Source organism: Diadema setosum, chromosome 4, assembly GCF_964275005.1.
Source record: "Diadema setosum chromosome 4, eeDiaSeto1, whole genome shotgun sequence".
NCBI classification, from domain to species: domain Eukaryota; kingdom Metazoa; phylum Echinodermata; class Echinoidea; order Diadematoida; family Diadematidae; genus Diadema; species Diadema setosum.
This window is the reverse complement of record NC_092688.1, coordinates 5,041,419-5,054,116: the sequence shown is the minus strand read 5'-3', so window position 1 is coordinate 5,054,116 and position 12,698 is coordinate 5,041,419. Positions and strand designations below refer to the sequence as shown.

The window sequence follows — 12,698 nt, the reverse complement described above, 5'->3', positions numbered from 1 at the left end:
TTTGCAATATCAACAATCAACAGAAATTTTATATTGGAGTTGGGCTGAAGTCCACAGCAAATCAAGGCTGAAAAATAGGGTAAATGCACACATAGTGTTCTACACTGTCACATATCTTTGTGTCTTTAAATAACTAGATGAGATATTTGTAAAGAGATATGGCCAGAGAGAAAAGAAAGGGAGAAAGAAAGAGAAAGAGAGATCTGATCATTTGGCAGATACCCTGTAGGCCATCACTGAGTTGACTGAGTTTGTAACAATATTTGTTTGTTTGTGTTTGTTCTTTCCATGCTCTTGAGAACAGTAGGAGTAAATCATGCTTTCATTGACCAAGTCAGATGTGTGTGTGTGTGTTTTAATCAAGCCCCCCCCCCAAAAAAAAAAAAAAAAAAAAACATCGAAAACCCCGTATGGCTCGCTGACAAAGCTTCACAAAGTGACAACATTATTTGCTATCACTGGGAATTTGGAGATGTAGATACCAATATCTCATATTCACATAGGTACCTTCTTCCATTTTTGATGCACACCTTTTCACATACACTTCTAACACCATAAATAAATAAAGTCCTGTACATTTTCTTTAAAAACTGCCATTACAATGTTCAAGTAAAATTATTTTGGATGGAAGTATTCTCCCTTCAAGTTCCACATCCAAATTTCTTGCCACTTGGCACACAGCTGCCATGGATGTCATACATGCACCAGTGGGCAGAAGCAGGCATTTCCAAAACAACCTCTATTTTCATGGAAAAAAAAAATGTTGGTTGGGACAGATATGCATTCATTTGATGGGCTCTTCACATCCTAAAGATAAGAGGCTCAATCTACCTTTTTTATTTGTCAAAATTTGAGACATGTACTTCATTACCTGTCACCTACTGCAGGCTGGGCACTGGTACAAACCACAAGGCTAATCACAATGCAAATGTCACAATGCTCAGGGACAAATAATTACACATTAATTTCTTATATGGATTTATGAGTTACTGGTAAAATTACAATGAAAAGATGCTCTCCCTTTTGACATTTTCAAACTAAAAAATAAACAAGTCAAATATAATGTATGTACACTGTAAGTATACATGACTTAAATGAAATGTGCCATCAGTGCAGACAAGCCTATAAGCAAAACACCTATCATGTATAATCGCAGTCATGTGACCACTGTCCAATGTAATTGTAAATCAAAGTTGATTGCATTCTACGCAGGAATTGACCAGACTATTTAGCAGCATGCTCCTCTGTCGCATTTGGGTGGATTGCCAGGGAATATTTTTTTCCCTGAAATTTCATTTCTAAAATAAGCAACTAAAATTTGTGCCAACATCTACAATTTTATGACAAATACTGAAAAAGCATCAGATTCTCATATTGCACACAAAGAATTTACTGTGCCAACAATGGCTTCTCTAAACACACTTGAAGACAACTGTCTTTTAATTGTGTTTTGATGTATGATACTCTACACAAAAATGAAAATATAAATGAAGAAAAATAGGGACTTGATCTTTTGCAGCACACAGAGGTTAAATCACAGACCCTACAAACAGGCCTGCAGTACTTTGGTTTCACTTGTCATGTCCTAGAAGAGACAGTACGAGGCAGAGACTCCTCCTGTTTGCTGGCTCCTTTCAACAGAGGGACGATGAGTCAAAATACTGAACTGATGAGAAAATGCAGGCTTTCATAATTTATGTAAATGAATACTCAATCTCCACTTCCAAAAGTCTCAAGAAAGAAAAGATGTTGAAAACCTAAAAACAAGCTACTAGATTGTAATCTATAAATACAATAAATCGGTAATCGATAATTCTGTGCTTGTTACCCTATCACTGCTGTATTTGCTCAAAGCAACATTCACATTATGCTGTTTAAGATCATGCCACACTTTTAAGGCATCCCATCTAATACTCTCTTTTTTTAAAAAGATGTTCTCTGGTTTCTGCTTCATTTCTCTTTATCAAGCAAAAACAGATAAGACTCAGCTCTCATTTGTGGGAAATCATTTCTTCATCCACGTTTGCAAATTACTTTGTCTTTCATATATATTCTCTGTATTTATAACAATGTACATATTTACTAAATGCAATTGAGGAATATTTTGCTCTCTTTGCATCACTGTTGTATCACCTGCAAAAAAAAAAAAAAAGAGAAGAAGAAAGAATGTAAAAAAAAAGCTGATTCATGTTTGGACCAAATTCTAAAATCTCAGCTGCATTTATAATTTCTGTCGTGCAATACATATGAATGGTCAAATGTTTCATTATTGCATTCTAAGGATGAAGAGAGTCTTTATGCTGCTGCCAAAGCTCTGTCAATCTTCCATCTATGTTTCGGCTGATTGCAATGAGGTCACGCATGAGACTGTCATAGAACTTTTCGTCTCCACAGGCGCTGCAGCGCCACCGCTTGGTCAGCATGTGGTTCATGGACCAGAGGAAACCGACGCTGACTGGGGTAGGGTTGCCATCCTCAAGGTTTTTCTTCCGGACCTCTCGGATACTTCCGCTCCTCATTCGTCTCTGCTCCTCCCTCACCTCCATGCCCTGCTCATCGGCAGCGGTGTCGACGATGTCAAAGTTACCATCTCGCCCCACCATGACAGGCATCCCGCCTCCGCCCTCTGAGGAGCGGGGCACTTTCACAACCCCACATGGCACGCTAGGACCGGTAGCACTGGATGGGGTACCAGGGGCCAGGGCTGGGTCCTCGGCGTTGTTAAGAAGCGTGACAAAGCAGACGCCAGACTTGTGGATGTACTCGGCCTGGTTGTACTTGCCACCAGAATGAAAGCCATAGCCAATGAAAGAGCTCTTGCGCCTTTCACCAACTAGAATGAAGCCATGTCTGGACAAGAACAGAATGATGCAAAGGCTTATTATTGAAATCTCACAAAATGCTGAATGACATAAATGTGCACCAATATTATCTTGTGCTATAATTCATGCCAGATGACACAGTGTGAATTGTTACCATTTGATTTTGGAAATATAATGGGATGCAGTGATACCGTTGTAATTGAATCCATAGATAATCTTCATTGCATTCTTGTTCATCCATTTGCTTAAAATCAAGTAAAACCAACATTGGTCTGAATCACTGCAAACAAGAATTCTGCACTATCACTGACATGCACTGCCACTACTGATAGAAAACTTTGATTGGCACATTTGGCGGGATAATTTCTACTTCACAATACCATTTTCTTTGCAGAGTACCCCACACATGTCTCATTCAGACAAGCCAAGCAAGACAAAAAATGTCCTCATATCAATGGCACTACATAACTTCTACTTACAGATTCACAGATTTTATTGGTGTTGCTGTAAAGGTAAAATTTTGCACTCAAAACTCTAAGGGGTGCTTACTTTCTGAGGATCAGATCCTGGAAGAGGTCAATGCACTTATCACCAGGCTGCAGGTTCTTGGTTCCCCCCTCCTGATGGCAGGGAGTGAGGGACTGAATGGCCAGGGGGATGAAGAGGGGGCAACGCAGGGGGTTGGCAAAGTCTGGATGCTGGTGGAAGGGGTCGGTGGGGGCAGGTACTAGGTGGAATCCAAAGGTGTTGGCTTTCCTTGACCAACCTTGCAACTGGAGTGGCAGTGACATATTAAGAGACATTGATTGATGCTTTGTTCATCTTTATTATGCTCATTAATCATACAATGAAGATATGACTCTTTTCTGTGCTAAGGAGCAGAGCTTGTGATGTCACATGTGTACAACAATATAAAGAAAGAATAAGGAAAATCCAACATGATAAATGATTTGTAGAGGGAGACAAACTGAAGAAACTCACCCCTGAAAATTCAGCATATTTCCATTTTTCTCGCATAACAAAAGAACACTTGACTTCTCTCTAATTAAGAAAGGCAGGAGGAATAAATTACCCACAACATACGTCAGTAACAAGTCGAAAAATGTGCAATTTATTCAAAACGTAAAGTTTTGTAAAATTCTCTTTTTATTTTCCTTTTATCGTTGTACGCATGTGACATCATACACTGCAGTAGTCTTCTCATCCAGCAGTGACTGGGCAGATACTTAAAAAATTCATAACTCTTGAACAGATTGTCCGATTTTCCTCACACTTTCACTGATGTATTCTACTAATATTGCTGCATTCTATCAACCTTATGTATATGAAGGTGGACTTGTCCTTTAATGCATCTCAGGGATAAAGATACTTCTCACATCAGGGAGATTTTTACATTCTCTTACCCACTAAAGAAGGGATACTGAATTTTTCAGGAAGCCTCAAGCAGAATTACAGAGACTTTGCAGCTCTTTTCTTTGGTTAAGACATGATCAGACACTAAAGTTTTCAAGGAATCTCCTGCAGAATTGTGGAGACTAGCCATCTCTGCCTACCATATCATTCAGGAGACTGGGAGTACAGACTAGCCATTCCACCTGGAAGTTAAACACCCGATCCGGCCTGTAGGTGCCATCGTAGCTCACATGGCACCACTCCACACGGTCCGTCTTGTTGCAGTCAATCTCTAGCATCACGTTCCTGGTTTCCGGAGGCCTGAAGGCTAGATTGAGTGTATGTGACAAGTTTGATTGTAAAATGGGTTAAGTGCCAGTTTCAAAATTTTAAAGTAAGTCCCTACATCAGATAGAGCAAAATGAAACAACAAAGAATATCCTTGAAGTTATGATTAAAGTATCTAATATTTTCTAATTATTCTCTTTGCTTTACAGGACTGATAGCACATATCTCAAATCGACAAGAATGGACTAAACTTATTTTGTGATTTAGCTCTTAGTATTGTCTGTGTCAGTTGACTTTGAGCCTTTAAAAATAAAAGTTTATTCACTTCTAATTCTCTTATCAATTATCACCACTGGACATTCAGAGATGAAGTTGCAGCTGAAAGTCCCATATTTGCCAAAGTTCAGTCACCTTTGACCCTGAGGGATTTGGCCAAAAATCTTCTCTGTACATTTACACCTCATGTAGCATACCTGAGTCAGTCCCATGACATATGCTTCTGCGACAATTGCTCCCATGAAATATCTTCACGCTATTAAGCCAAACATACATTCTATCCATAAAACATAACCCCACCCCTAATTTTAATACTCGCATCAAACTAAACCTCAAACCCTCTCACACTAAAACTAAGTCCTTGGTTGGAGAAATTAAGAGCAAATGTTGTGTCACCACCTGAGCCAAGTGCCCCCAAAATCCACTAGATACTTAAATTGCTTCAACGAGGTATGTCCCAGATTGATAGACAACTGAAAACATAATGCCACTGATATCCTTTGGGGGCTGAGGCATATACACACTTGTAAATCTAAAAATCTCTCAAAAAACAACTAGTCAGATGTTCATCTTGAATTACAACCCTGCAGGTCTCAAGGTAAGGAGACATGCTGAAAGTAAGTCGTGTTGAAAACATCACTGGTCCATTGTGCAAAAAGAGTATTTTAAATCACAAAAAACCACCATTCCACTATCAGTACCATCTATGATCAAACATAAAATACAGGCAAAGACAGTGGGATTTGTTGAAAGAGAAATTTATATAGATATATTCAGTACTTGTATTCATCACAAAATCATTTTCTCATGAGGACATGTAATCTACACAAATGTGCTTCTGATCACATTCTGGTATCACTTTGGTCACTTTTATATTCTTTTTTTCTTTTTTTTTCTTTTTATTTTTTTACTTACATGGTAAATTATTCAATTTTCAGTAATCTCTTTGACAATTGTGTCACGCTTCATGTCATAAAAATAGCCAATTTTATCCCTGTTGAGTTTCCTCAGTAATTTGTCTCAAATGAAGGATCTACTTCCTGAAAATTCTGAACAAACTAGCCCTAAACTGAAACTTAAAGCAGAAACATGGATCCATAAGAACAGAAAAAAAAAACAAACCCCAACATACAGGCATCACACGTAGGCAACAGGTATCGCAAAAATAAACAAAACTTGATGGAATAACCATGACTACAATGAACTCCTTGAACAGTGATATATCTAAGGAGACTATGATGGCAAATGACAAAAGAAAGCTCCACACAACCATCACATTGCATGTCAAGCAGTAGGGTGCACAGTTGGAATCACATAAATGAAATGTGATGGAGAAATACAACACCCCCCCCCCCCCAAAAAAAAAAAGAAAAAGAAAAAAAGTGCAACAACATGATCAAATCACCTCTGTTTGGAGTTGTGGAGAATCCAGCTCCCAACCCGAAGCCCTGCCAGCGTCCATCCCGTTCTCGGGCACTCCAGGGAGACTGGCGGTGGAAGCCCTCTGGTGTCATGAGGCCCACACCGCTGCTGGGCCCTGCCTCCGATCCTCTTTGTTTCCATAGCGACTCCTCCATGACGGCAACCTTTGTGAAAAGTCAGGAAGGATTGTTCCTACTGAAACCATGTAGCAATGAATAGGAGAGCCAGCTCACGACTGGCACTTAAATTACCCTGTATGATATCACCACACACCTTTATCACTGCCTATTTATGGCTCACACGATTGAAGATTTGAGAATCAGAAATACAGTAAGATCAAATGACGAAAGGACTGATATACGAAATCAACAATATTTGACAACATCTGTAAACAATACATAGGGGTTTGTACATTGTATTTTGCCTACTGATAAAAGCATTGCTAGAGATAAAGCCTTATGTAAACTATACATCATGAACTCCATCACAGCATAATGAGCTTGGTACATCGACTATATCACAAAAGTGATCCTTTGCATACTATAAGGGTACGTCACTAACAGACCTGCTGATGTGACAGAGGTTTGCAGTTCACATAATGTGATCATAATAATGCATTAACAGGTAAATATCCATCACAGCTTCTGTAAAATTGAGTGTCCATGCCCAAGGTAATAAAAGCCCTGGAGTCCATTTCATAAAGAAATGAAACTATTGTCTGCAAACACTATAAGTAGAATCTATTGCAGTCGCCATGGCAGAAGCACACTAAAAAACAAATACATACTGAGCATTCAAGGTGCATTTAAGCTGTGTTCATTATACAGTAACAACTGGAAATATTTATGTGAAATGGGCAATTGGACACTAGTAGGCCTCTCACCTCAAACCAGCGGCTGGTGAACTCTGAGTTGGCTGCCATCTGGGGTATGTGGTCCCGCCATGAATGTGAGGGTTTGGTGGGGTCAGTCATGGCTGGTACGTTCTCTGGCAGCATCAGGCAATACACGTAGAATCCATTGACGAAAGGAATGTGGGGTTCTCCCGATGCATACTGAATAAGTCTACTCTCATTCATGTTCTGCAAAACAGGAAAATTGGGTGGGCATGTTCAAGTACTTCTTGGGGCCTTACACTGACTTTGGAATGTGAGCTAACAAAACACCACATACTTTAGTTTGGTTATGCAGGTGCAAACGTACATTCACCATAATTGTTTTGAAAGGCATAATTTACCATTTGCAGATGAAACAAAAACTTAGTTTTAGTGTTTCAAAATAGTTCTAAAATGTGAGTTAGGGATAGAAACACCAATGTAAAAATTTGAATCAGTATATTTATGTAAGTATTGTTAGATATACAAAATGTGAACAATAGTTATAATAAACATGTTCCTAGACTAAACCGTCTACAGTTATGATTGATAGAAAAAAAAAATAGTGATATTTCCTTATATCTTAGGCTTTATTGAAAAATGTTTACATGGTAGGATGTATTGCGATACAATCGACCTACAAATATGCATCAAATGTGATATCTCGAACATTTTTTAAATCACTGCTTCCAAAGGTAAACTGTACCTTGAAGCATCAGCATAACACATTATACAAACTGATGAAATTCTTTTGAGTTGTTTCTTTTAATTTATGTTGATGTAGGGCAATTTGCCAATCAGTTGCAATAAAAAAAATAACATTTCTTTTGAATAAAAAAAAAAAAAATATGATAAACACTGTATTCTATTTAACCCTTTCAGTGGCAACGAGGCAAATATGCCCAATTTTCAGACATAAACCTACCGGCAGGTAATTGAGGTATAAAGAAGGCTAGTACATCTACATCATCTGATTAGGTTATTTCTCCATACACCTGCCTACCTTCAACACCTCCAGTGCTTCTGACATGGACACTTCCCCACTGAGTGACCTCTGCATCCACGTCACTGCCTCTGCCGCCATGAAGCAATTTGGGGGAAGTCCCTTCTGTCCAGGCGGGAGGAATCTCACACCGTGCCTATCAAAAAAGTGACATTACACACCTCATGAAAAGAATTACTACTTTACACAAACACACAAAAGAAGGAATGGAACCATGTGTTTGCATGAAACAACAGCAGAGATGCCAAACTTTGTAGTTAAAAAAAAAAACAACAACAACAAAACAACAATGACAACCAATTAACAAACATGTAGTAATTCAATGAAAAAAAATACTTTGAAGGCAAGAATAACATTATGGTTTAAAGATAGCACAATTGCACAGGCTAAGAAAAAAACAACACCACACACACTTTGCCTAAAATAGTTTTGAATTCTTTAAAAATGAAAAACAAAACAAAACAGAACATACAAAGTAAAATACAGCAGTAGGCAGCCCTGCACAAGGCAAAACACAGTGAAGGAGGGACAGGGAATTGTCCAGCCTGGATGTAGGCAGGGCTCCTGAGGTGTGGCATGGTGAATTGCACACTTCATTTTATCCTTCTCATTCCTTCACTGTAATTCTCTATTACATATTCAAACACTCAATGCACATAATTGTCTGTTAGATCCCGAAACATCTGAGAAGATGGCGGGATAGCCCATATTCAGCCGCAATAGTTAGTCTTTCAGAGGGTCCAGTTGGATGTTAGGCAGGACCACTTCACCGGGTTAAACACCCTGCTCTTTGTGGTGAATAGATGAAGCGGGATCTTTTACACGCATGAGTTGTGTACTCTCTCACACAAGGGACCTCCAATTCATGTCCTATCCAAGGGACAGAGTATTTTGTCTCTTACTAGAGGGGACGATATGATTACACACAACATTGCTCAGTTGAACCCAAAGATTGAACCGGGGTCCTTTAGATTGTGATGCAGACACGCTACCGACTGAGTTAACTCACCGCCCATGTATGTGACATATGTCACATACAGCAATTACTGCTGAAAATTTGAACATATACAACCAGCTCTTTTAACCCTATTTTAACTGGGGGGGGGGGGGGGGCAATTTGACCCCTCCCTCAACATTTTGCACCGCGATTCCGCAACACTAAAAGATTTTGCCGCGTCGTTTCATGACTTTTTTCTCTGAAGTCTCCCGCATATTTTGAGACCAAATTTGCGATGTCCGGGTACACCATTCTGAAGTTACATAATGTTTTGCGTATGCATGTCAACCCGAAAATGACTCGAATTCATGATATAGTGTGCACATCCAATGCAAATTGTGTTTTTTTAGGTTAAATTGATATAAATTAGATTATTTCAACTTTTAACCATTGAAATTAATCAATTTTAATGTAGACAAGCTTGAAAAAGAGCCTGCAACAAATTTTGGCCAAAAAACAATAGAAAACAAAAGGTCAAAAAACAATGAAATACATAAGAAATTAACAAAACAATAAAAAACAAAAGAAACTGATTTTGATTGTACTACTTTTTTTACAAGAAAATTGTTCAATGTGTCTTGAGGAACTCTTACACAAAAATTTAGCAATCACTCAGTCGTTTTAATGGAGTTATAGGTGAAAATATTATTTCATGCGTAAATTTGCATAATTAATTTACTAAAAATAGAAAATCAGAATTTTTCTTTAGTATGACCATGTAATCTTGTAGTTGACATCCGGCTCTATGTTTAGGCAAAATTTTGCAATCGCCGGCCAAGATCTGAAGGGGGGGGGGGGGTCAATTTGACCCCCCCCCCCCCAAGTAAAAAACTTGGTCTCAAATAGCCCAGTTAGAATAGGGTTAAAGGGACTGTGCAGTACTGGTTGAGGTGAGGATTCAGGTTTATAACATTCCTAAATGAGATCATGAGAAACCTCCTATGAAATATGAAAGATCATGTAATTTTAAGAAGGATTCAACATTTATTTGATGAAAGTTGGTTTTCAAATGGCTGAGATACCCAAAAAAGTGATAATAATAAAAGGCGACAGGCCACATCTTTTATTAGGGTCTCTTTGTTTCACGTTGTTTTTTGATATCTCAGCCATTACAAAACCGATTTTCATCAAATAAACTTTTGATTCCCCTTAGAATTGCATGCCTCTTGACATCTCATAGAGTGGTTTCTGAATATCTCACAAAACATTAAAAGCTAAATCCTCACCTCAAGCAGAGCTGTAACGTCCCTTTAAAGCTGGAAGCATTGAATATATGGTACTTACTCTGGGTCTGCCATGGCTGTTGCAATGACTTGTAGTGGTGTGGACAGGGATAGCGTCATAGGCTCAGAGTGGGTGTGGCTGGCAGGGTGGGGCGCTGGACTACCCTGGTTACTCCTTGCCCCACTGTGGTGTCTTTGCCTTGTGTCACTCCCCTGACAAGGAGAAGACCGGTTAGCTGGGTGGGCCAGGTCCCCTGAGCTGGGGGTCTGACGGCCAGATGGTGTACCTACCTGAGAGTGGCAATGATAAAATACAAGTCATTTTGATAATGATAAAAAGACTCAGTGTTTCCCCTTTAAAAAGTGGCTATAAGGTGTACTAACTGGACATACACTATAACTAGAAGGCCTGAATGCTGTGGTTCACAATCTTTTCAGTCAGCATCCCCTCAGCTTTGGAACAATCTACCTGAATGTATAAAACAAATAGACTCGACAGAAAAATTCAAATCCATGTTAAAAACTTATTTGTTCATTGAATAGTCTCATGTCTCATGTCTAACAATTCTGAAACTGCACTTTCTCCCTTTCTCTTTTTTTTTTCCTTTGCTTAAGACATTTATTGTGGTATGCGCTACATAAATATTGTGAATTATTATTATCATGGAGCTACTAGTGATCAACTTATTTGTATAAAATGTGTAAAAGCCTGTCTGTCACATGCACATCACATGTCTAAAGCACACATGTCACATGTCTATCCCATGGCTCTACCTTGGGTCCTCTTGATGTGCTGGTCTGTCTACGAATGCCATTCAGGATCTCAATGAACCGCAGGAAGGCCTCAATCTGGAAATGCCGGAAGGCTGGGTCCTCTTCGCAAGACGACGGGTCGAGGGTCACGTTTCCCCTCTCCTCCGCAAAGCGTTTCATAAGCACGGGTGTGTTCGGGATCAAAAGGAACCGACTCCGCCAAAACTTGAGGGACTGCATCAGGTAGTGAAAAAAAGGTGAAATGACAGTCAGAGAAGCGATTTCGCTTACTACTGTGAAATCTGTGTATTACTGTATACACAGAATATTTTGTGAGGTTTTTATTTTCGCAAATTTCGCGAGTTGGGTGCTATTCGCAAAATTAAAGACACTCGAAAATATTGACTCTCATCCCGATGTGAATGTGACGTACGCGTGTACACTTCTCTGTTCAGTACAGGACTCCATTATCGCAAATTTAACCACTCAAGAAATCGTCGGAAATTCTCAATTCGCAAAAATTTAGACTTGCTAAATAAATGGCGTATACAGTAATTCTTCTTAGAGAGAAAATACAAAGACATACACAAAAGTATATGTACATGTCCTCTACTGGTAGTGACCATGATTTTGTATACATGAGAAAGAACATAATACCTGAAATGCTCACACAAAACCAAGTTATATGTCTGTCTAGTCTTGTTTTAAATTGGTTACTTGTGTATGACAAATTTTACAGTTATAGTTTCTACAGGATACTCACATCAACCAGGGTGAAATCACTGTCGTGCGAGGAGATGTAGTTATCTAGATAGTTCCAGTTGTATCCTTCAATGACCTCATGCCTGAAGGTGGTCACAATCGGGGTGTAGCCCTCATTTTGGGCTGACCACAGCTGGTAGGTGTACTGGATTGGGTCACACAGAGAGGGGTGTCTGCAAAACAAATTTAAAGAGTGTCTTATCAAAGAGGGTACTGGATCAAACATATTACTGGGTTCTACTGATACTTCCAAAACTAGAAATGTCGCTTTGGCGACTGGTATGCCTCCGCCATTATGCATGATTTTCCCAATAGGTCTAGATAGTACATGTGGACACTGTGTGATTACATTTTCACAAAATTGGCAAAATATTGGAATGACAAGTTTGTCACAAATGTGTTGAATGTTCACCTTCCTTGACGTAGGTTTAATTGGATGAATAAGAGAGCATGTACAGTATCTAGGGATTTAAGGACTTTAACTTGACTTTGACCCATTCATACATTTAGGCATTGAGTAATTTTCAAGGTACAGGTGTGGAGAAAAAGTGAAATTTCTGAATTGAATAGTAAATTGTTACCATTTTCATCTGGCCCTTGACCCTAAAATTCATAAGATAATTACTTTCAGGTAGAACATGCATAATATGTACTAAGTTTCAAGGTAACTTGAGCCACTTCCGAGATATGGAGGAAAAAGTTAGTTCAGCACTTTCACTTGATCTTTGACCTTTTGACCTTTGAGGCAAAAAGAGAGAAAAAAAAAACTTTCCAGAGAATTTCTATTAGGTTACACACGCATACACCAAGTGTAAAAAAATAACCCTGCTGGCATTGCATAAATATGAGGGTAATAGTAAAATTTTGAAGTCTTGCACTTGACCTT

At 38.9% G+C, this 12,698-nt stretch overlaps 1 protein-coding gene across 1 annotated transcript in view; it reads right to left on the bottom strand.

Moving 5' to 3' along the window:
* Nucleotides 1-2,177: 2,177 nt before the first annotated feature.
* The window catches only part of LOC140227525 (GATOR1 complex protein DEPDC5-like), a 47,676-nt gene continuing 37,155 nt past the window's right edge, over nt 2,178-12,698 (bottom strand). Inside the window, 9 exon segments of the mRNA XM_072307926.1 lie at nt 2,178-2,850; nt 3,372-3,595; nt 4,376-4,542; nt 6,184-6,364; nt 7,084-7,281; nt 8,078-8,213; nt 10,359-10,588; nt 11,072-11,284; nt 11,814-11,985. Of these exon segments, the coding sequence (XP_072164027.1) occupies nt 2,277-2,850; nt 3,372-3,595; nt 4,376-4,542; nt 6,184-6,364; nt 7,084-7,281; nt 8,078-8,213; nt 10,359-10,588; nt 11,072-11,284; nt 11,814-11,985 (2,095 nt within the window). The 3' untranslated portion in view covers nt 2,178-2,276.